The 22917-nt window shown below is 43.9% G+C and overlaps 1 protein-coding gene across 2 annotated transcripts in view; it reads left to right on the top strand.

Annotated features, from left to right (window-relative positions):
• The window catches only part of LOC126187688 (WD repeat-containing protein 47), a 676574-nt gene that overhangs the window by 453332 nt on the left and 200325 nt on the right, over window positions 1-22917 (top strand). For both annotated transcript variants that reach the window (XM_049928928.1, XM_049928929.1), the window contains one exon: window positions 13019-13100. In XM_049928928.1, the coding sequence (XP_049784885.1) occupies window positions 13019-13100 (82 nt within the window). The remainder of the gene's footprint in view (window positions 1-13018; window positions 13101-22917) is intronic.

Raw genomic sequence — 22917 nt, forward strand, 5'->3', positions numbered from 1 at the left:
AATGTCTGCGAGTACATTATTTAACATATGTTAGCATAAATTGTATCCTTCACATCCAAATATTTGCAAATGTCCTCTTCAGTGCGTGATAACTGTACCGGTATTTCGATAGTCTTATCACACTCGTTAGTTGTTTCCTGGGTACACCTGTCTCCATATCATTTACAGTGCGCAGAATCTACGGAAGACAGCAGCCAAAAAAAGATATTAAATTTTATCTGCATATTGTAACTTATTTGCTTTCCTGCAGTTCAAAGTTTAAACTGACTCTTTGCCAAGACTCTACACCCGTTACTGTTTATCACTAGAAAAAAGAATCGTGGATATGAAGATACTCCTCACATATAGCAAAAGATAATATGGTACTATTTGGATATTCCAGCTACGTGTGACCATGTAATTCGTTACTTCTCTGCATCCGTCGTTCATCTTCCAGTACACTCAGTAGCGGATGTTTCCTCGTGAATCTGATTAAAATGACCATCCTGAACATCAACATGTCCGCGGATTTATGCTTAATTAGTTTTGCCTGGAAATTTGTCGAAGCTTTATTTTGTAATGTATATTTCTTAACTGTTTGGTGTCAAGCGCGTTACGTTTGGTCGAACACGAACGACTTTAATGTCAAATAACGTTTGTTTGTAAACATTTATGAAAGTGGAAGTTGTTTCATTTTCAAACAAACGACAAGAATGAACACTGGCTCAAAAAAAAAAAAAAAAATAGTAGGATGCTGCTTCTTTCTAATTAAGTGAACATACATACGGAAAATAACGCGTGGACATAAGGAGAGATATCGCAAATAAATACTTTCGTAGGTTATCCGACAGTGATAAGATTTGTAAGACCAGTTCCTTTAAGAGAACTATTTTTCTCTTCAGATAAGTTACTTTGTGACCAATTTGATGAGGGCGGTGATTAGCGGAATTCATAAAAACTACCTGTCCGTGAAAGTAATGTCACTGTTAACAGCGTGAACGTTAGTGACCAATTATGTGAAAAGACATGTATGAGATAAATAACTCTGTATGTTACGTCGACATTTGAGACGCACTTCGAAGACCAAAGAGTCAGAAATGTGTGTTAAATTAACTCAGTGGGTTATTTATTTCATTATCGTGAATGTCATCGGGAACTGGGTATACCTTTTGTTTAAACGTGAGTCGAACGAAATGAAAATCTGTCCCTGCTCTACTCGAAGGAATCTGATGTAACTTGAGCAGTAGTTGGTGAACCCAAATATCTCGACGTCGATTTCTGCGACAAACATTCTCGTTGGAAAAAAAAAAAATCTGTCTCGTAATTGAATTGCTTCCTACGTTTCTTGGTCTTCCTACGGAGGAACTTGGCGAGGGCTTCGAATGTAATTTAGACAACGCCGTGGGAGCGTATTGGTAAAATTCTATTGAGAGAGAGAGAGAGAGAGAGAGAGAGAGAGAGAGAGAGACCGCAGTGAGTCGCTTACTTGGAGATGAAAAACCTCATCTCTTGAGTCACTCTTCCAGCATCCAATATCGGCGGTGCCTTATTACGCTCCTGTCGTGATATATTATTAGCAACAGGTTAAATAGCCTTCGCTGGAGCTAGAGTGCCCTCAAGAGGTAAAACTTATCTTGCAATGTATTTGTCGTTGCTGTATTCAAATGTGATACTAAAGTTCTCTTACTGCATACTTTAAGGAAAAGTTGTCATCAAATTATAGATGAATGCACACTTCACTGGGTTACTAAACAAGATCCTCTTGTCCGTGTTACTCTGTCTCCGTACTCTTCATCACATTACTGATAAAAAAACTGTCATTCGCTGGAGCCGATTTAGGATAATTAAGGAAAACGTACGTGGGTTGGAGGGCAAGCTTTTGCACCGCTCTTCCTTTGAATGGGAGTTGAGTGCCGTGGTTGCTTCGTCTCCTCGCCTCTTTGACACGAAAGGGCCCGTTGTTACGGGCACAGTTACGAACCGTGGTTCTGTTTGCCGTTTTTCACAAAGCACTGCTAGGGATGAATGTCACACTACGGCCGGGAAACGTCATGGAACCGGACAGTTAACCAACTGAGATACTGGAACACATCCTTTGCGTGTAACAGTCAGAGTTATATCATTTGATTATCCACATTATTGTATGACTAGAACGGGTAAAGCACCACTGATTGTTAATGTATTGCCCGTTAATGATTATCAGATGTGCGTCAATAGGTTCTGGCATAATACCAAGCCAACAATTCTGTCAGAGCAGCCATCACTCTAGTCACATGGATGGAAAGAAGCGGTTTCAAAACGATGCCCTCTACACTGTTCTGGTGGCGTGCCACTTTCAGTGCATCTCGGTGATTTTGTATTTTTTTTAATTCGGTAAAGATAACAGTGACTTTCCTACATAACTTTTCTCAATTGAAGGTACTACTGACAAGTGTGAAAAGGATTTAAGGGTTTACTTGGCACAGATTCCTGTTTAAACTATAAAGTAGGATAGTTTGCTGGCTTAGACGCCATTATTCTTATATTTTAGTTTTTTACTTCTCCTTCACCCTTTTTACCCCTTGGATTAGTCATGTCTAATATTTGTTTTAAAATTTTGATTTCAACTAGTTTCTTTTGTACATTTACTGCTGGGACTCGCATTCGGGAGGAAGACGGTTCAGTCCCGCGTCCGGCCATCCTGATTTAGGTTTTCCGTGAATTCCCTAAATCACTCCAGGCAAATGCTGGGATGGTTCCTTTGAAAGGGCATGGCCGATTTCCTTCCCCGCCCTTCCCTAATCCGAAGAGACCGATGACCTCGCTGTTTGGTCTCTTCCCCCAAATACACTACGTTATCAAAATGGGGGGGGGGCGACACCATTCATCAAAATTCATTACGCGTAAAATCAGTACCAAGCAAGAATTATAGTTACTCTCATGATATCACAGTCGTCGCATTCACCACCTCACGATCATACTGTGACCTTGGAAAATAAATGCTCTCATTGTTACGCATGCGCACGTTTGACGTCACATCATATCACTTAAATTGTGGACGCGATGGTATGATACAGTTTGCGTAGTGCGAAAGCGATACTTGAAAGCAATGCTTTGTGCTGGAGTAGTCAGACAACATAAATAGCCACAAGACAGTACGCCATATATGCTGGGTGGTTATAATTAACTTCTGATACTTGAGAGGGCCCCCATGGAAAATGAGTGATCTTGGGACAACGAAACTTAATGGAAACTTTTTAAGGACATGTGGAAGAAAAGTAAAGAATAAACCGTTGAAAGAAACGTATTTTAATTTCCACGTGAGAGGGTAACATTTGTTAATAGCGTACCATGTTTATGTTCCAGCTTACTAACGTTGCTTACTTTGACGAAAACTGCGCCAACGACAGTGTGGAGCGCAGTAGAGATTGCTCTACTGCGGCCCGAAACATGTCACGTGGGATGTGGATCCTGGAATGTTCAGCTGTCGTGAAGCAGTCGTGCACTGCTTGAAGATCGCACATTGCGTCCAACATTCTCAGCCATGGCAACAGTGACCTCGGCAATGTTTGACGCAGTTGGCCATCTGTATCTCTCGGGAGCAATTCCCAAATCACCAGTTATTTCGAATTTCCGAACCATCTTCCTTAACCCTGGTGCGGAATGTGTCGATACTCACGAAGAGCCGCAGCACTATTGCTGTTGTGTTCATAAAACAGCTCATCTTGTACAGACCCATGTTGACGATCTGCAGCTGTAAAGCACACTTATGCTTCTGTTTAAGCCCAACTTCGCCTTACCAATTCCGGCGCCTAACAGCAAGTCATGAAGCTGACACTACTAAAAACGCAGATTCTGCAGCACACAGTCTGAACGTCATTCCTATAGAGTTGAATAACAACACGGGTAAATGTTTTTCCATGTACACAGGCTCAAGTATTGAAAATTTATTTATAACCCCCTAGTATATTGACAACTGACACTGATCAAACGCAAGTTTAATCCCATTCCTCCTGCTCTCTTCTGTAGCTGTTATCGTGCGAGATGAAACTGTGGTTGGCACAACGATTCGAGTTCGTGAGGACGGTTGTTCAAACTGCCGTCCAACCTTCCAGTTTCAGGTTTACTGTACCTCCCCTAAAAGTGATGACAGGGCCGATTTTCTTCACTATCCTTCACCAGCTCGTAGCTTGTGCTCTCTGCCTCTAATGACATCGTCGTCGACGGGACTTTAAACCGTAGTCCACCTTTTTTTTCCCCCTAACTCTTCGTTCTTGATGGAAAAGCTGAAGCTACACGAAATATTAATTCGTTGATATTTGCGTATCTTGCCGTGATTCTCGAATGTTATCACGGCATTTTCGTATTGAAATGTGTTGTTGGATATTTTACATTTTTCAGTCGAAATCATAGTCACATTGGTAGCCTTGTTATTGCTTTCAGAAGGGTCGCTGTCGGGTTATTTGGGGGTACCTGTTTATCTTCTTCAGTTGTTATTCTCTGGACTTTTAAGATGAATCGATCAGTAGATGCCAGAAGCCGATGGAATGACATTTGCATAGTTTTCTCACGTGAATATTTGACTGTAAAATATTCCCGGTAACGCCGCATATCCTTATTCCGAGATTGCTGCCTATCTTCAGATAGCCGACCAATCGGCAACGCAGCAGCTTCGATTATGTCATATCCGTGCATCGTAATTATATGGACGGATGTTGCCATGTGTCATTACTGCAGAAAAAAAAAAAGATCGCATTACGAATAGCTCCCCGAGAGTTCTACAGAAAACGCTAGAGACATATTTTTGTCCAGACTGCGATATTTGCTCTAAGGAGGGACCCGTTTTCACCATGCCACAGCATTGCCCACTAGAAAGTGCAAATACATTTGAACTTGGTAACTATACTATCAAGGTAGTAAGAGAGACATTTACGAAAGTGTAGCCACGCAGAGGACATTTTGTAGTCAACGATTTCGGATAAAACCCGTTGTTTAGTTCTAAGTCGATGTACGTTATTACACCGGCTAAAAATGTCATAAACATGCCTTTTGGAGCGCTACTCTTAATATTTTATCCTGACAACTAGACAGGATCGCTCTCATACATTAAACAGACCACACAAACAATATGTGAAAAATGTATCGTCGTCCGATACAGTGTTTACCGTCAACTATCACGGCACGTGTTATATCGACTTTGGACTGGAACGAAATGCAGCAGTGGGGAAGTGTGAACCGGTGCAATTTACAACAAAAATTCGCGAGACGAAAGTGGGAACGCTCATATTTTTCTCTATTCTCTTCAGGATTTGAAACGAAGTGACCCACTGTTCGCTGTGACAAGTTAATTTAAAACAGATAAGTGCATGTGAAAATCGACTTTACGATAAGGCAGTCAATCAAGTTTTGTTGAATATAAATACAGATAATTGCAACCAGTTCTTTAGTAAATGTTCATTTCCATTAACTAGTTTTCGATCCTTCTCAGTATTATCTTCAGATAAAGCATGCAGAAGTTACGTATTAATGTTTTTAGCGCAATGCTGAGTACTGGAGGTTGTTTCTCTCTGGCGAGAAAATAGAAAACGCTTCAATACACCGCCTCGTGTGGTAGTTACAAGGCAAATTGTGTCGAAAAACGAATTTCCTTACATACTGCGACAGCATGGGGGGGGGGGGGGGGGGGGAGTAGTGTTAATAACCACCTGGCAATGAAAATGTAAGCGGATGCTCACCAGTATGTATCAAAAATGATAAACACTCTTTTCACACCCTGAGTGATTGGGGGGTTGTTTTGGGGGAGGAGACCAGACAACGAGGTCATATGGTCTCATCGGATTAGGAAAGGAAGTCGGCCGTGCTCTTTCGAAGGAACCATCCCGGCATTTGCCTGCAGCGATTTAGGGAAATCACCGAAAACCTAAATCGGGATGGATGGACACGGGACTGAACCGTCGTCCTCCCGAATGCGAGTCCAATGTTCTAACCACTGCGCCACCTCGCTCTGTACACCCTGAGTGACTTGGGTACAGAACGACATATTCCGACACGATAATGCAAGGCCCCACACTGCAACACACGCCACAAATGCCTTCAGGAATGTACGGATCCTTGTCTGGCCTGACCAGTCCCATCGTTTGTCACCTATACAGCATGTCTGGGATGCTGTGGAAGACGTACGCGTTCGTACGAGCCTCCAACCGTCAAGAACTGACATAGCATTCACAGTGTGTATTCTTGCCCCTAGGGGTCACACCTCGTGCTGCTGTTGACCTACATCTACGCGCATACACATTCTGCAAGCCGCCGTACGGTGCGTGGCGGAGATACCATGTACTGCTACTAGTCCTCCCAGTTGCAAATAGAGCGAAGGAAAAACGACTGTCTGTAGCCTCCGTATGAGCCCTAATTTCTCGTATCTTGTCTTCGTGGCCATTACGCGAAATGTATGTTGGAGGCAGCAGAATCGTTCTGCAGTCAGCTTCTAATGCCAGTTCTCTAAATTTCTCCATAGCGTCCCTCGAAAATAATGTCGCCTCCTGGAATTCCCATTTGATTTCCCGAAGCATCTCCTTAACACTGGCGTGTTGTTCGATCCTACCGTTAACAAATTTAGCAACCTGCCTCTTAACTCCTTAAATCTCTTCCATTAATCCGACCTGGTGCGGATTTCTAACACTGCAGCAGTACTCAAGAAGAAGTCGCTCTACTGTCCTGTGTGCGGTCTCCTTTACAGGTGAATCACACTTTCCGGTAAAATTCTCCCAGTAAACCGATATCAACCATTAGCCTTTTTTACTGCAATCCTTACGCACTCGTGCTTTAATAGAAGTGAAACTGTCAAGCGGCAGACTGCTATTGCTGTATTCGAACATTATGGGTTTGTTTTTTCTGCTCCTCCAAATTAAAAATTTTGTCTGTCATCTTGTATCATCCTACGGTCAATCACCTTCAACACCTCCCATACACCACAGCATCATCAGCAAACAACCGCAGATTGCTGTTCACTCTATCCACCAAATCATATATGTTTGCAGAAAGTAGTAGCGGACCCATCAGACTTTCCTGGGGCATTCCTGATGATACCTTTGTCTGTGCTCGCTCACCGTCGAGGACAAAATACTGGGTTCTGTTATTTGAGAAGTCTTCGAGCCACCCACATATCTGGGGACCTGTTCCGTATGCTCATACCTTAGTTAAGTCTGCAGTGAGGTACCCTGTCAAACGCTTTTCGGAAATTTGAAATCTGCGTTTTGCCCTTCATCCATAGTTCATAGTATATCATGTGAGAAAAGGGCAAGCTGAGAGATGCTTTCTAAAACCGTGCTGATTCGTGGACGTAAGCTTTTCTGTCCTTAGGAAATTTATTATATTAGAACTCAGATATTCTAGAATTCTGCAGCAATTTAGTTATGGATACTGGTATTTAATTCTGCCTTCTTTTACCATTCTTGTGTACAGGAATCACCTGCGTTTTCTTGAATTTGCTTTGGACTTTGCGCTGGTCATGGACGTGGTGGCGGACGTCATCCCCGAATGGAATGAACGTTTATTAATGTAATACGCTTTCTGCCATACATTTCTCCAGAAAGTTTGATAAATACCGTATCGCACTTGTGTAACACATTCAATTTTGGCCAGGGTGTAATTCTTCTCTGGGTACTGTCTGCGATTGTGATAAGTTGATACACCTAGATTTGAAACGAATCACACGATTATTCCTTATCTGGGTAGCGCATGCCGAACTCGTTCAGCTAATCCAGCAGGTGGCGCGGTCCTCGCTGACTCAGCCTACCACTGCCGGAAATATCTCTCATTGGACGCAATTGCCGTTCATGCTGTAGGGAGGCCTGTCCTAATTGAACGTCTAAAAATAGATTCAGACACCAGTGGCCGCACAGTTGCTGCTTCCGTCCCTCTCCGCAACTTGCACGAGACAACCATACAATTTGCAGTTTTAGGTTTAGAAGTGGCCGATGGTTTCGCACAGCAGAACGCCGCTTTGCACAGAAGAGTCATGACATTGTTTGGTCAACCGATTTTTTTTGCAGTCCTCCTTTCCCCTCTTGTGCTTGTATTTTTATCCCAACATACGAGAGGTCGTTGTTGTTGTTTTCAGTCGTGAGGATGGTTTGATGCAGCTCTCCATGCTAATCTATCCTGTGCAAGCTCCTTCATCTCACAGTACCTACTGCAACCTACATCCTTCTGAATCTGCTTAGTGTATTCATCTCTTGGTCTCCCTCTACGATTTTTACCTTCCACGCTGCCCTCCAATGCTAAATTTGTGATCCCTTGATGCCTCAGGACATGTCCTACCAACCGATCCGTTCTTCTAGTCAAGTTGTGCCACAAACTTCTCTTCTCCCCAATCCTATTCAATACCTCCTCATTAGTTATGTGATCTACCCATCTAATCTTCAGCATTCTTCTGTAGCACCATATTTCGAAAGCTTCTATTCTCTTCTTGTCCAAACTATTTATCGTCCATGTTTCACTTCCGTACATCGCTACACTCCATACAGATACTTTCAGAAACGACTTCTTGACACTTAAATCTATACTCGATGTTAACAAATTTCTCTTCTTCAGAAACGCTTTCCTTGCCATTGCCAGTCTACATTTTATATCCTCTCTACTTCGACCATCCTCAGTTATTTTGCTCCCCAAATAGCAAAACTCCTTTACTACTTTAAGCTTCTCATTTCCTAATCTAATTCCCTCAGCATCACCCGACTTAACTCGACTACATTCCATGATCCTCGTTTTGCTTTTGTTGATGTTCATCTTATATCCTCCTTTCAAGACGCTATCCATTCCGTTCAACTGCTCTTCCAAGTCCTTTGCTGTTTCTGACAGAATTACAATGTCATCGGCGAACCTCAAAGTTTTTACTTCTTCTCCATGAATTTTAATACCTACTCCGAATTTTTCTTTTGTTTCCTTTACTGCTTGCTCAATATACAGATTGAATAACATCGGGGAGAGGCTACAACCCTGTCTTACTCCCTTCCCAACCACTGCTTCCCTTTCATGTCCCTCGACTCTTATAACTGCCATCTGGTTTCTGTACAAATTGTAAATGACCTTTCGCTCCCTGTATTTTACTCCTGCCACCTTTAGAATTTGAGAGAGAGTATTCCAGTCAACATTGTCAAAAGCTTTTCTAAGTCTACAATTGCTAGAAACGTAGGTTTGCCTTTCCTTAATCTTTCTTCTAAGATAAGTCGTAAGGTCAGTATTGCCTCACGCGTTCCAGTATTTCTATGGAATCCAAACTGATCTTCCCCGAGGTCGGCTTCTACTAGTTTTTCCATTCGTCTGCAAAGAATTCGTGTTAGTATTTTGCAGCTGTGGCTTATTAAACTGATAGTTCGGTAATTTTCACATCTGTCAACACCTGCTTTTTTGGGATTGGAATTATTATATTCTTCTTGAAGTCTGAGGGTATTTCGCCTGTGTCATACATCTTGCTCACCAGATGGTAGAGTTTTGTCAGGACTGGCTCTCCCAAGACCGTCAGTAGTTCTAATGGAATTTTGTCTACTCCCGGCGCCTTGTTTCGACTCAGGTCTTTCAGTGCTCTGTCAAACTCTTCACGCAGTATCGTATCTCGCATTTCATCTTCATCTACATCCTCTTCCATTTCCATAATATTGTCCTCAAGTACATCGCCCTTGTATAGACCCTCTATATACTCCTTCCACCTTTCTGCTTTCCCTTCTTTGCTTAGAACTGGGTTTCCATCTGAGCTCTTGATATTCATGCAAGTGGCTCTCTTTTCTCCAAGGGTCTCTTTATTTTTCCTGTAGGCAGTATCTATCTTACCCCTAGTGAGATAAGCCTCTACATCCTTACATTTATCCTCTAGCCATCCCTGCTTATCCATTTTGCACTTCCTGTCGATATCATTTTTGAGACGTTTGTATTCCTTTTTGCCTGTTTCATTTACTGAATTTTTATATTTTCTCCTTTCATCAATTAAATTCAATATTTATTCTGTTACCCAAGGATTTCCACTAGCCCTCGTCTTTTTACCTACTTGATCCTCTGCTGCCTTCACTATTTCATTCCTCAAAGCTACCCATTCTTCTTCTGCTGTATTTCTTTCACCCATTCCTGTCAGTTGTTCCCTTATGCTGTCCCTGAAACTCTGTATTCATTACGAGAGGTTACCCAAAATAAACCGAACTTTTTGAACTTATTTGTTCACATTTTAACCACAAACCTTCAATCACCTTCCAAATACTCTCCGCTTCCACGAACGCACTTGTCAGTACTTTTATTCCAGTTTTCAACACAGTTTAAATTCATCTTCTGTGATGTTTGACAGCGCCTCCGTCACATTTTTCTCCCTTCAGCTCAGCAAGTTCAGCAAACTGCTTTCATTTCATGTCTGTTTTTCATTCTATAAAACAAAACAGAAAATCGCACAGGTTAAGATCGGGTGAGAATTGGGGGGGGGGGGGATCCTACCATTTTTGGTCAAAAACTGTGTGAGCAGGGGCATTGTCATGATGGAAAATCCAGAACCCAACTGCAATAAAAAGGCATCTTCCAAGTGGAAAGCCTCCATAACTGTCTAATCCTGCGAAATAACTTTGAATGAACGATTCCATCTCCATAAATTTTTGAAAAATAGTGCGGATTATTTCGGTAGTTCTTTCAAAACACTGCATGCTTCCACGCCACCTTGGTATTGTTCAGCAGTCGTGCCACAAATTTGGCAGCCACTCTTTTCATTCCAAAATCTTCTGTCACAATTCGCTGCACTGAACTCAGTCATTTCCGACAGCTCCACAATTTCTTCAGTGGTCCGTCGTCGATCTTCGTTGATGATTGCACGAATGTTCGGCCCGTGGAAGGACGACCAGAACGATGTTTGTCATCAGTTGACATTTCACCATTTTCGTAACGGGAAAACCACTCAAAAAACTTGTTTTCCTCACATCTTCCTTGTACTCTTATTTTAACACTTTTGAGTTTCTGTTCCACTTTTACGAGCAAAAAGCAGAATTTCACCGCCGCACGCTGTTCACGAAAATCAGCCATTGCGAAAATGACAATCACACAAAACAGTTGTCAATATAAACTCTGCCGAAACTAGTCCTGGCCTCTTTCAACGACGGCACTCTGCTGGCTGACTCTGGAATGCTCGCTCTGTGCGCTCCTAATGGCAAAATGGGGTACTACATAAGCTTTGCCCAGCAAAAAATTAATTCGGATTCTTTTGGGTACCCCATCGTATGTTTTCTACAGCCATATTTCTCAGTAATCATTTACTTTGTTCCAAATTTCGTCTATCCTGACAGGTATTCCTTTTTAGTGCTTAACTATTTCTGGATACCCCCAGGGTATCCATTACGTTGCGTCATTTAAAAATCAGTTAACTGAACTGCTTAAAAGGAAGGAAGAAAGTAAGTAAGAAAGAAAGAAATTGCCCGAAAACTACGAGAAAGACACCCAACATTCAGTCGGAACAAGCTGCGGATGTTGTTAACCTCATTGCTGTATTGCCCCAAATTTATCTGAGAATTCAATTCTGATTTCCATGTACCATATGTAAATTGTTCACGAGAATCCCATAATATTGTTAAATATTTCAACTACGAAGAGGTAGTTCGTGTTAACAACCCTTGGACCATTTCAGAAAATAATTCATGTACGAGCTGTTCAGTAGATTTGCCACACTCTGGCTTCCACCTATTTCCGCATCCAAAGAAATTTGTCGTGAAAACATTTTCGTCCAATGAAGAGAACTCTTCCACTAACAAGTTGTAACAGGGTATTTTGCACACCTTCTTAAGTGTGGATTGACCTGAAAGGGATCAACCCTGTAAATTAAGTAGGTTTCTACCTGTAAAAGTTCTGTCAGTGCAAAGCCAGATAAGTTCAATTTTGCCCTCATACTTACTTAGTACTGACCAGTTGAAGCAGTGAAATGTTTTTATCTTCTGTTCATGCGCAGAGAGCATAAGACAGTTGTGGTCCATTGTTTACTTGTAACACCATTTCTGAACAGCGATCTACGTTTACATACGTTGCAAACTCGTTAGCATCGTACTGCATGGCACAGTTTCTTCCTGTTCCAATCGCATATACAGCGTGAAAAGAATGACTGTTTAAGTATCTCTGTAATTAGTCTAATCTTACCTTCGCGGTCTCCACAGGAACAGTACGTAGGAGGATGAGGAATATATTTACATTGTTCTCTTAGTACTTGTTGTTGAAAGTCTGTAAGTAGGAATCTGCGACTATCTTCAATCGGATGCCAATTGAGGTTTTTCAGCATATCCACAACGCTGGAATCAAACGAACCTGTGACCATTCACGCTTCCTGTCTGTTAATCCTATTCGGTATGGGTCCCACACTTTTGAGCTTTCTGTAAGCACTCTCGTTGTACACTGACTGCGTTTCAAAAGATGGTAGTAATGAGTAATGTAATGGGCAGTCCTCAGCTAGCCGCTCTATAAACCAGATGTAGAAAAAAACCTCTATGGTTTCGGAGACCCTTTCAACTAAATTAGGATGCAGGCTGAAGCAAGGAATGAAAATCTTTACCAAGGCCTGGAATGGACCCCGGGTGGCCTGCTGACTAGACATTTGCGCTAACCACTACGTGACCCTGGCATGGTAGCTTTGCTCAACTGCACGGACTACCCTACCACGCTTTCCTCCTCAATCCAAATTCTCATTCACGCCTCAGCCCACATGGTTTTCCCCCTAAACTCGAACAATAATGCAGAGGCTCTCCAACTGTGTTCGAATAGCACCTCAGCATCGAACGAAACGGGGGGAGCGTGATAGATTAGTCCAGCAGCTGATCAGAACCACTGTCCCAGGATAGCGTAGTGCTTAGGGCATCAGCCAAGTGAGCAGGAGACGCGGGTTCAAATCCCGGCCTTGGTACAAATTTTCATTCGTTGCTTCAGTCTGCATGTATGACTGTACATTATTAAAAAAAAAGTCTAGGGCATACGAGGTATTTGCAGTTGGAGCTGCAGAGAGAGTGTGTGTATTTGGCCTACTGCTGTGGTATAATAGTATTCTTGTCCACAGGGATCACCCGCCGGCGCCGCTGTCGTATCACGCGGGGAACTGCGCGGTGGACCTGCCCGACGGACACTACGACACCGTCAAGGTAAGTCACGCCTGCGCAGAACCAGGATTTAGGACATACCGTGTGGCTCTTAACATCGTTCTAAAGACAAAGGAGTTGGTGTTTCATGTGCAAATGCTCTGTGACAAGTGAGAAAGTAGGCAGAATGGAGTGTTGAAGCTACAGGTTGACACAATGTTGTAGCTCATTGGCAAACGTTTCCCTGTGTTGCTGACCTCTGACATTTTATTCTATGCTCTTGTTGTTACGCAGCCGGAAAAAAGCAACAACCTCAAGAACAAGGTCGTTTTATTGTCAAGGCAGTTCATCATTGTTGGAATTTATGATGACAGATTCAGACCAGATGAAACACGTCGCAGTAAAGAGGGCCCAAACAATCGCATCAGTACACGATGCAGCCCGCTCTGGCAGCAACGCCAAACGTGATTCTCGCTTGCAAACGATAAAGGTACCGAATGGCATCCTGCGGCAGGTCATCCCAAGCATTTGGCGCCTATTGTTGCAATTCAGTAATGGTTCTTGCAGGCCCAGAAGAAAGAGCAATTCCCGCTTCACCATGTCCCACAGGTGTTCATTTGACGAGAGATTTGGTGATCTTGCTGGCCTGGGCAGTTATTAGACATCACCAAGATCATTTGCGTCGTAGCAACCGTCACGTTTCTGTAGAAGAAATGGCAGTAGCATTGCATTAACAACCTGCGAAAAGTAGCGGGAACTGGTTACTTACCCTGCAGAAACACCAAATGTAACCGCATGTTGTAAGTGATGGGCCTCCCACACCATCAATCCTGGAATGGAACCTATGCGTCGCGTACCAAGGCACTCTGAAATAGGCAGCTCACCAGGTCTAAGCCATACAAATATACGTCCGTCACTCGCATACAAACAGAACCTACCATCATCACTGAAGACAACGGTGCATTCCACTCTCTAGTTAACTCTTTCACAACACTAGGAGTAGCCATGCTTGGCGTTGTCGTGATGCCACTGATAGTCTTGCCATAGACACACGTAATCTTAATCCTACGGCTCACACACGTTTTGCAGTGGTCCTTGATGACACAGCAGGTGTGGCCAGATTGCGTCCCTGGATAATTTTCGATCAGCCATTGCCATCCGCACAATTCGTCGAGCTTGACGCAACGTGCGACTGAACCACGCGAACGGCCAGAATCTGGTCTACAGCTATGGGAATGTACTACAGACCACCACCTACGATACATTGTGCTCGACACGTGTCCGTCGGCAAGTCCACCCTGCTTCCCGCAGGCCCACAGCATGACATTGGAATGGCTGAGGCTGTTCTATAGGAGCACGTATTAGTCCTAGGGGCATGTTTGTACTCTAGAATGAATGTTGCGAGCACTCTTCAGTTTTTGACTCAGCGCAGTTACTGCCTGCAGAGTCAAAACAGAGCGTGCTAGAGACAGGCCTCCTGATCGTCATGACCGTGACAGATGAAACACTAACTCTGCAGCGCCTCAGCGTGCATATATTTTATCACTGTACCACTGAACACAGTCCTTGAGGGTGTTTCATTTTTTACAGAAATATGTTTACAGCGCGATTTATAGAAATGCAGCCGCTGTCTCTGAGCCGTCTTAGCACATCTTCTAGAAGTTTTAATGGTAATGAATATTTTCTGTCTCATATTAGCAAAGATTTGCATTTCAAGTTTTACGTCCAGGTACTTGATCGTAGAGTTTCGAAGGACGACTGTTGCAGCATCATCACAAATTTATACGAGAGCTATTCGAAAAGTGTGAGACGGTCGGTCGCAAAATGGGAACCACAGTGAAAATCCGATGAAGCTTTGCACAGATGTTGGGCAGTGTCCCTAGTATGTCCGCACATAGCATCTCGTCGCTCTTCTCCATTCTGAACGCACATTAAGCGCGTAAAGACGCCTAGAAAATAATTTCTCCCGCCAAGTATGGAGCCTGCCGAAAGAGTTCGCCAGATTTCATGCGACCACGCAGAACATAACTGTCATGCATTTCCATCTTTATGACAGGTTAGCCGCACACTGCAAGGTTGAGGAGGACGCTCCTGCAGCGTTTTCAGTAGGAAGTGTTCGATCACCCACAATATACCTCGGACTTGGCCTTCTCTGATTTTCATCCCTTCTCAGATGAACCGCTGGGTATGAAGACAACATTTTGGCATAGAAATTGAGCTGCAGTCCAGTGTAGAAAATTGTTAGGAAGCACAAGATGCGTATTCTATGAGGAGGGTATTGGAAAGTTAGTACAACGCTACGACAAATTTGTAAGTCGGAACGGCGACTATTCAGGGAAGTAGCTTGAAGGTGTAGCTAACTGTTGCAGATAAAACAGTTTTCATTTCCACCGTGGTTTTCACTTGGCGACCGATAGTTTCTTATTTTCCTAGTAGCCCTTGTAAATGACCAAAAATTTAGACTGATATGAAGCAGCACATTAATCTGGACGACAGATATTCTTTGACAGAAACAGAAGTAACATAACGTGCGACCGAAAGAAGAGAAACACCACCGCTTTTGGTCTCAGTATACAAAAACTATTTATCAGATGTCAACGTCATTTTTAACTGTTAGCTGACAGTGCTGTTGCCTACAGCGAAACATCTTCGCAGAATGATCGTAAGGAGAAGTAGATAAAATGTGGATTAACGCGAGATAATGCACATAACAGAGAGAGTCGGATAGTATTCAATTACAGGGTTGTTAATAAACTTCTGTAGTTTAAATGTGTTGGGATCTTAACGTAGAAACGATATGAAAATGGCAGATCATAGTAAAATCGACCTAAAACTTGTTAACGTCTGCAGTGAAGCCAGAGTGATTCTCTTAAGGTACAAGAACAGAAATGCATTTGTGAGAAGCTCCGTTGTTACGCTATTGAGAAACTGTAAAGTACCTATACTACTTACGGAACCGACACCTAGCGGACAAAATTAGTGAGTAGTCTTTATCGAACTGTATCTATCATGTTCGTGTTAATTAACATGAGTGTGATTTCAGAGGCGAACGGACGGTTATCAAAATCAGTGCACCAGTATTCAAAAAAAAAAAAAAATAAAAATAAAAAAAAAATCCCGAACCTGATTTTTTGACTCGTTGATACATTTAATGTAAGAATTTGCAGATTAAAAAATGGAAGCTAATTTTCTTACCGATCTTTCCACGTATTTGTTCTAGCTACTATAACATATTCTGGCCGCTCTAAGGGGCTGTCCTATGCGTGTTAGAGATGGCGTCTGTTAGCCAGTGATCGGGGGCTTTGTCAAGTCAGCAGTTGATGGGTTGGTCTATATGTAAAATGTCTAAAAGTCCTTTGTCTAAAAGTCATAGGTTGATTTATGGGCTAGTCATTTTTCCAATACAGGTTTTTCTCAGCACCTGTTGGAAATAGAATTGCGAAAAGTCCTGGCAAGAAGCAGCGCTTGAAAGGTAAATGCTATTAATGGGAGCATAAAATGAACACTGGACATTACTGAATTCTGCTCCTGAAGGTGAGTTCGCTAAAAGGTCTCAATGGTGAAACACTTTCGTGGAACTGTTTGGAGCTTGCGACATCACGGGATCGGCAACCCACTAGATTGAAGGGGTCAGTGTCATGAACTTTCTGGTTCGAAGTAGTTCTTTGAAAGTGTTCAAAGGGGACTGTGTGGTACTTCGATCCATAAAGCTAGTTCTTTTAGTACAGGAAACCAATTAGAATTGAGAGTTCGCTCTAAGCAGAAACTGAGACTAATAATAGTGCTTTTCTGACAGTGACAGCGTTAACGATGAAAAGAAGCCACTAGTGAAGCAAATTCTGCCCGGTCCCCATGGTTTGTGCTCTCCTTTGTTTTTCTAGTCTATGGCAAACGCAGATCTTCTATGTATCGGAACCAGCCGTTGCTGGATAGAACAGAACTTTCCGGGAGTTCCTGGTATGTTTTATTAAATAATGTCCCAGCATGTTATGACAAAATTGGAGGGATTATAGAGGACGTCTTGAGGAACAAGTCGAGGATAGGAACCCTTATTTGGAAACGTCGTCCAGTGACGCTATAGATCATCGAAGTTATAGGCTCCGGCGCCAACCACTGGGCCATCCTTTCGGCAACAAACATAGGTTTGTACGCTGGCAGGTGGCAGGCGAGACGTCTCGCAGTGTTGGTTTTAGTGACCACGACTGAAGATAAAACTAGCTGTAGCGTTGAGAGGCTTTGTCTCGTATAAATTCGATGCTCTGTTGATTAAGCGGATGATGGTTTTCGACACGGGCTTCCATCTGCCATTTATTTTTCTCCTGGAGTCCTGTAAAATCTCCAATGTTTTCCTGTATGCAGGAAAAAAAATAAACTGCAGATTGCAACCCTTGTCCGGAACAGTCATCCACCAAGGCAACACAGCGTCGCATTCACAGAAGACGAGGCCCTCCTACGCAGCAGCTAGCTCTATCTTCGCCACTGGCTATCGTGCCAATCAGTCGCGATCATTGAATAACAAACAGCATTGCGAGACGTTCCGCCTACGGACCGTCAGCGTACATCACATTGGCTGCCGAAGGGATGGCCTACTGGCAGGCGCTGGCGTCTGTAACTCAGCAAATGCTCTGTTGCGTCGTAGGATGACGTTCCCGGACAGGGGTTTCTATTCTCAATTTGTTCCTCGAGACACCTGCTAGGCAACCGTTTAAAGTTTGTCGCAACATTTCTGGGACAGCCGATACATGGCGCTGCACACACACTAAATCGTATTGGCCACTGTTCATATAAGATCTTCCTCACACTCAAACAACCGCTCGTAAAGAATAATTCATACCCTACCCTCACAATAGCTATTAAGTACTATAACCATTCTAACTCTGTAGACACACCTTGCTTGTATAATTTTATATTTGAGTGTTTAGGGAGAATTTGGCGGAGGAGGAGATCAGTACGGCATACTGTCATTAAGTCTTCTGATAGTAACTGGGATCTCACGTGATTCACGTACCATCTGTGTGGTTGCGCATAGTAATCTCGAGGTGATGATCAATGAGGGGCAATACATTGTAATTGATATCTATGATGCCTGTATTTGGAAATAATAGAACACATGATTGAGGTCCTCAGGAAACAAATTTTGTTGATTAGTTAGAAATCTAAAGTGTTGAGTTATACTTTCCCGCAGCAGAAAGTTTGCAACTTCGTATCTCAGGTGCAATTATATCCGTGCTTACTACGCTGCTAGAATGCCTTTTAACTGGTGTTTTCTGTAAATGATGTTCAGAATAATGGAGAGTGCATTAATGTCGATTTTGACTGTGATAAGTACGACCGTGCGTCTATGAAGCATCTTGTACTAAAGTACGAAGCGTATCCGTTAATAACAACCTAACCAGCTCGTTGGCATGAAAACATAGTGTTTAAACTGCAAGTCGGAGACAAAACACTAGATTAATTCTGCCGTTAAATAGCTGCAAGTTCCTGGCGTAGAGGACGTTGTTACTCGGGTTGCTGTTACTTAGAGGAGTCGGGAACACGAGAAGACACATTCCCGCAGAGTCGACGATAGAGTCTTAATGCGACTCTGGGGTATAAATCCGGCGGTTAAGAGCGGCTTTTCACCGGGCACCCCGTGAATGATACACTGCCTCTCGTTTTGCTCGTATTCCAGAGCAGCGTCTTATCTAAAGAGCTGTCGCAGAGGCGGCGGGCGCATTTCTGGGAGTTGGCTTCTAAAATGTGCAGCGACCGTTAAAGAGCTTCAGTGGCTTCTCATTTCTAGGAAATCTCCCCGTCCTCCTTCTCTTTCCATCTCGGTCTTCTCGTCCCCTCTACTTCTTTTTTGCTTTTGTGTAAATTTGTTGGGTTTAATACCCTTAACTGTGGTTTCTCTACTGATCCGCCCACTCTCTCTCTCGTGTACTTCCGTCCATGCGTTTCCTTCCGTACATGTACACTGCCTGACAAAAAAATATTAACCACACAGAAACTTCATACACGTACACACCATCGACGGGTATGTAAATAATTATAGTTAAAATCGTCTACCTTAGGTAAAACGGCCATCAAAGTGCATTAATGTCGTTCGTGTTTAGCCCTGTTACCAGCACTGATAAGACATACAAGGTGCGTGAGAAGTGTTAGCTGTTGAGTGATAACTGTTCGAGGACACGGAGACGCCGCGTAGTCATGTGAGACAGCGATTACACCGATGGGCAGAGGTTGAAGAAGGGATCAGTTTGGCCTGCTGGTCGAATCGTGCCGTATCCAGATTTGTGGAGCATTCGGATTTGACAGTGGCCTGATTAAATCCATCGCAAGCCTTTCACACCTGCGTTTTGTCATCCCGCACCGTTCGTCGGATACCAGCAGCAGCCGGACAAAGGAATTACTGTCCCATCAACATCACAACACAAACGGCAGCGTTTGGAGTAGTGCCATGACGAGGATGCACGGACTGATGATGCATGGCGTCGCGTTTTGTTCAGCGATGAATCGCGGTTCTGCAATACTCCGGATGGCGATCGTCGTCTAGTATGGCTGTGACCTGACGGGGGAACCATTCTTCCAATGTTTGGAGAGGCACAGCGGAATTCAGTTGCTCGAAACCATCGGGTATGACTTCAGATCACGGGTGGTAGTGGCTTAGGGAACAAAGGTACGCCACAGACATCCTGCATAGTTATACACACATCAAAAAAAGTTTTGCGTCTCCTCGGTTCCGGAACGCGTACAGAAAATTGGAATAGAGATCAACATATACATCATTTCCCCAATTTTTATTGCTCATGAAAACCACACATTGCATTTGTTCCACCAAACAGCGAGACCTTCAGAGGTGGAGGTCCAGATTGCTGTACACACAGGTACCGCTAATACCCAGTAGCACGTGCTCTTTCATTGATGCATGCCCGTATTCGGCGTGGCATACTATCCACACGTACATTAAGCCACTGTTGGTTCAGACTGTTTCACCCCTCAACGGCGATTCGGCGTAGATCCCTCAGAGTGGCTGGTGCATCACGTCGTCCAATCTATACCAGACGTGTTCGACAGGGTTCATGTCTAGAGAACATATTGGCTACTCTAGTGGAGCGATATCGTTATCCTGAAGTAAGTCATTCACAAGATGTGCACGAAACGGTTACACTATCTGTAAGAGGATGGCATTCACGTATCGTACAGCCGTTATGACGCCTTCCATGACCACTAGCGGCGTACGTCGGCCCCACATAATGCCACCCCAAACCATCAGGCAACCTCTACCTTGCTGCACTCGCTGGTCAGTGTGTCTTAAGGCGTTCAGCCTGACCAGGTTGCCTCGAAACACATCTCCGACGTCTGGTTGAAGGCATATGCGACACTCATCGGTGAAGAGAAGGTGATGTCAATCCTGAGCGGTCCATTTTGACATGTTGTTGGGCCCATCTGTACCGCGATGCACGGTGTCGTGGTTGCAAAGATGGACCTCGCCATGGATGTTGGGAGTGAAGTTGCCCATCATGCAGCCTATTGCGCGCAGTTTGAGTCGTAACACGACGACCTGTGGCTCCACGAAAAACATTATTCAACATGGTGGCGTTGCTGTCAGGGTACCTCCGAGCCATAAGCCGTAGGTAGTGGTCATCCATTGCAGGAGTAACACTTGGGCGGCCTGAGCGAGGCATGTCATCGACAGTTCCTCTCTCTCTGTATCTCCTCAATGTACGAACAACATCGCTTTGGTTCACTCCGAGACACCTGGACACTTCCCTAGTTGAGAGACCTTCCTGGCACAAAGTAACAATGCGGACGCGATCGAACCGCGGTATTGACATTCTAGGCACGGTTGAACTACAGACAACACGAGCCGTGTAGCTCCTTTCTGGTAGAATGACTAGAACTGATATTGTCTAATAGGCCCTTTACATCTTTGGGCGGGTTTAGTGACATTTCTGAACAGTTAAAGGGACTGTCTCTGTGATACAATACCCACAGTCAACGTCTATCTTCAGGAGTTACGGGAACTTGGGTGAAGCAATTGTCTTTGATGTCTGTATGCTATGTCAGGTGGCAGTGTAGTGTTGCCATTTTTAAACGGGATAATGTTCGTCAATAGATACATCCTGTCTGCATGATGGTGAGGTAGCCCAGTGGCCAGCAATTTCCGTTCTGTCTCCGATAGAACGTATGTGGGAGCAGCTCGGACGTTGCCAGTGCCAGTATCCAGGATGTAAGGGACCAGTGACAATAGTTGCAAGTCAGCTAGCTTCAGAAGAGGATGCTATGCATCGAGGCCAGATAGCATGCAGCGTCATACTGCCATGCTATGTATACATCCGTCTCGATTTTTTAATCATCTAAATATCACATACCCTATCAACTCATGAAGTGGCACTCCGTTTCCTTCTCCCCTCTGTGCGCTTTTATTTTGTTAGGCACTGTTTCCGAAAAAAACTGAAATTAATAACAAATAGTTATGGGTGTTGTGGAACACTTAGAGATATTAAGAAAATGTGACTGTTATGTAGACATAACACGCACACCAGACTAGAAAACATTGACCTCCATTCAGCGAGGAACATAATCCACACGGTTCTTGTGGTATGCCGTATGCAGCTGAAGGCTCTGAGTGTTGCATCCAACAGAGATACAAAATTGCGGGGACGTCGATTGCTGCATTTCGCCTTCTGTTCCAAGTACCCCTAGAAATTTTCTCTGGGATCAAAATAGGGTGATTTAGCGGAACAGCCTAAGTGCAGTAGGATTTCTGAGTGTCCGTTAAACCAGCGATGCATTGGCGCAGCCCTGTGAACGGGCGTGCTATCTTGGAAGATGGGAGTGTTCACTGCATACTGACCACAGAGGTGTAGAAGACAAGGAAAACTTGGTCACCGAGAATGTGGAAAAAAAAACATCGTGGTTCATCTTCACGGTAATCCGAATGGAGACACCAAGTAATGGTACGAAAAACATCTCCCTCCTCAGACGTATTCAGTTCTGCACACGCTGGCTGCTCGTGCGTACCGAATGAGTGACAACATCAAAGAGGAATCATGGGAGCTACACTATACGTTTCTCCCCAACGGTTATAAAAACATGACGGTAAAAGCTACCAAGGCCATCCGAAACCGTTGAAGGCCAGAAAGAGCACATGTACCGTATGTGAAGTGCATCACTGAAAGGCTAGGCAGCGTTCTCCGCCGACGAGGTTTCAAGCAGATTTTCCACAACTGCCGTAGTGTCCACAGCATGATTGGATCTATAAAGGATGTGGTCAACAAATAAAATACTGCAGGAGTATATGAACTACGTTGTCAGTGCGTAGCTGTCTACTCACGGGGGACAGAGAGAGACCAATTAGCAGACGAGTGAGCACATGCATAGCGTAACATAAACTGTATGTGCGATTAGTACATCGATAGCGGGACACCGCCGTGACTTGAACAGCCTATCTTGTTTCATGAAGCCCGTGAGCTGGCGAAATAGTCTTGGACGAGCCAACGCAAATTTCGAGATACGATAGAAATTATCAAGCAAGCTGAGAACATCAGTAGAGAGGACGGCTTCTGGCTGCCAGCTGCCCGTGTCCAACGGGGTACGAGCGGTATCGCAGCCGAAGCCTCACCGGGCACGGATGCGACAGCCTAAACAAACAGCTTGAGCGGGACTGTCAGTGAATTTCCCCGCACATCAGGAGGAAAACCTGCCCACCAGAAGCGAACCGCTGATTTGCAGTCTGTCTCCAATCACTAACAGGCCGGCTAGCTAACGAATAGCTTCTTTCCTACGTCTCTCTTTCGTCATGACTAGCCTATTATATTCTAGGGCCAATAAAGTATCACAAATATAACGTATTGACACCAATCGTATGCAGTAAATACAGGCACCTTTTCTTCAC

Source organism: Schistocerca cancellata, chromosome 5 (assembly GCF_023864275.1).
Source record: "Schistocerca cancellata isolate TAMUIC-IGC-003103 chromosome 5, iqSchCanc2.1, whole genome shotgun sequence".
NCBI classification, from domain to species: Eukaryota; Metazoa; Arthropoda; class Insecta; order Orthoptera; family Acrididae; genus Schistocerca; species Schistocerca cancellata.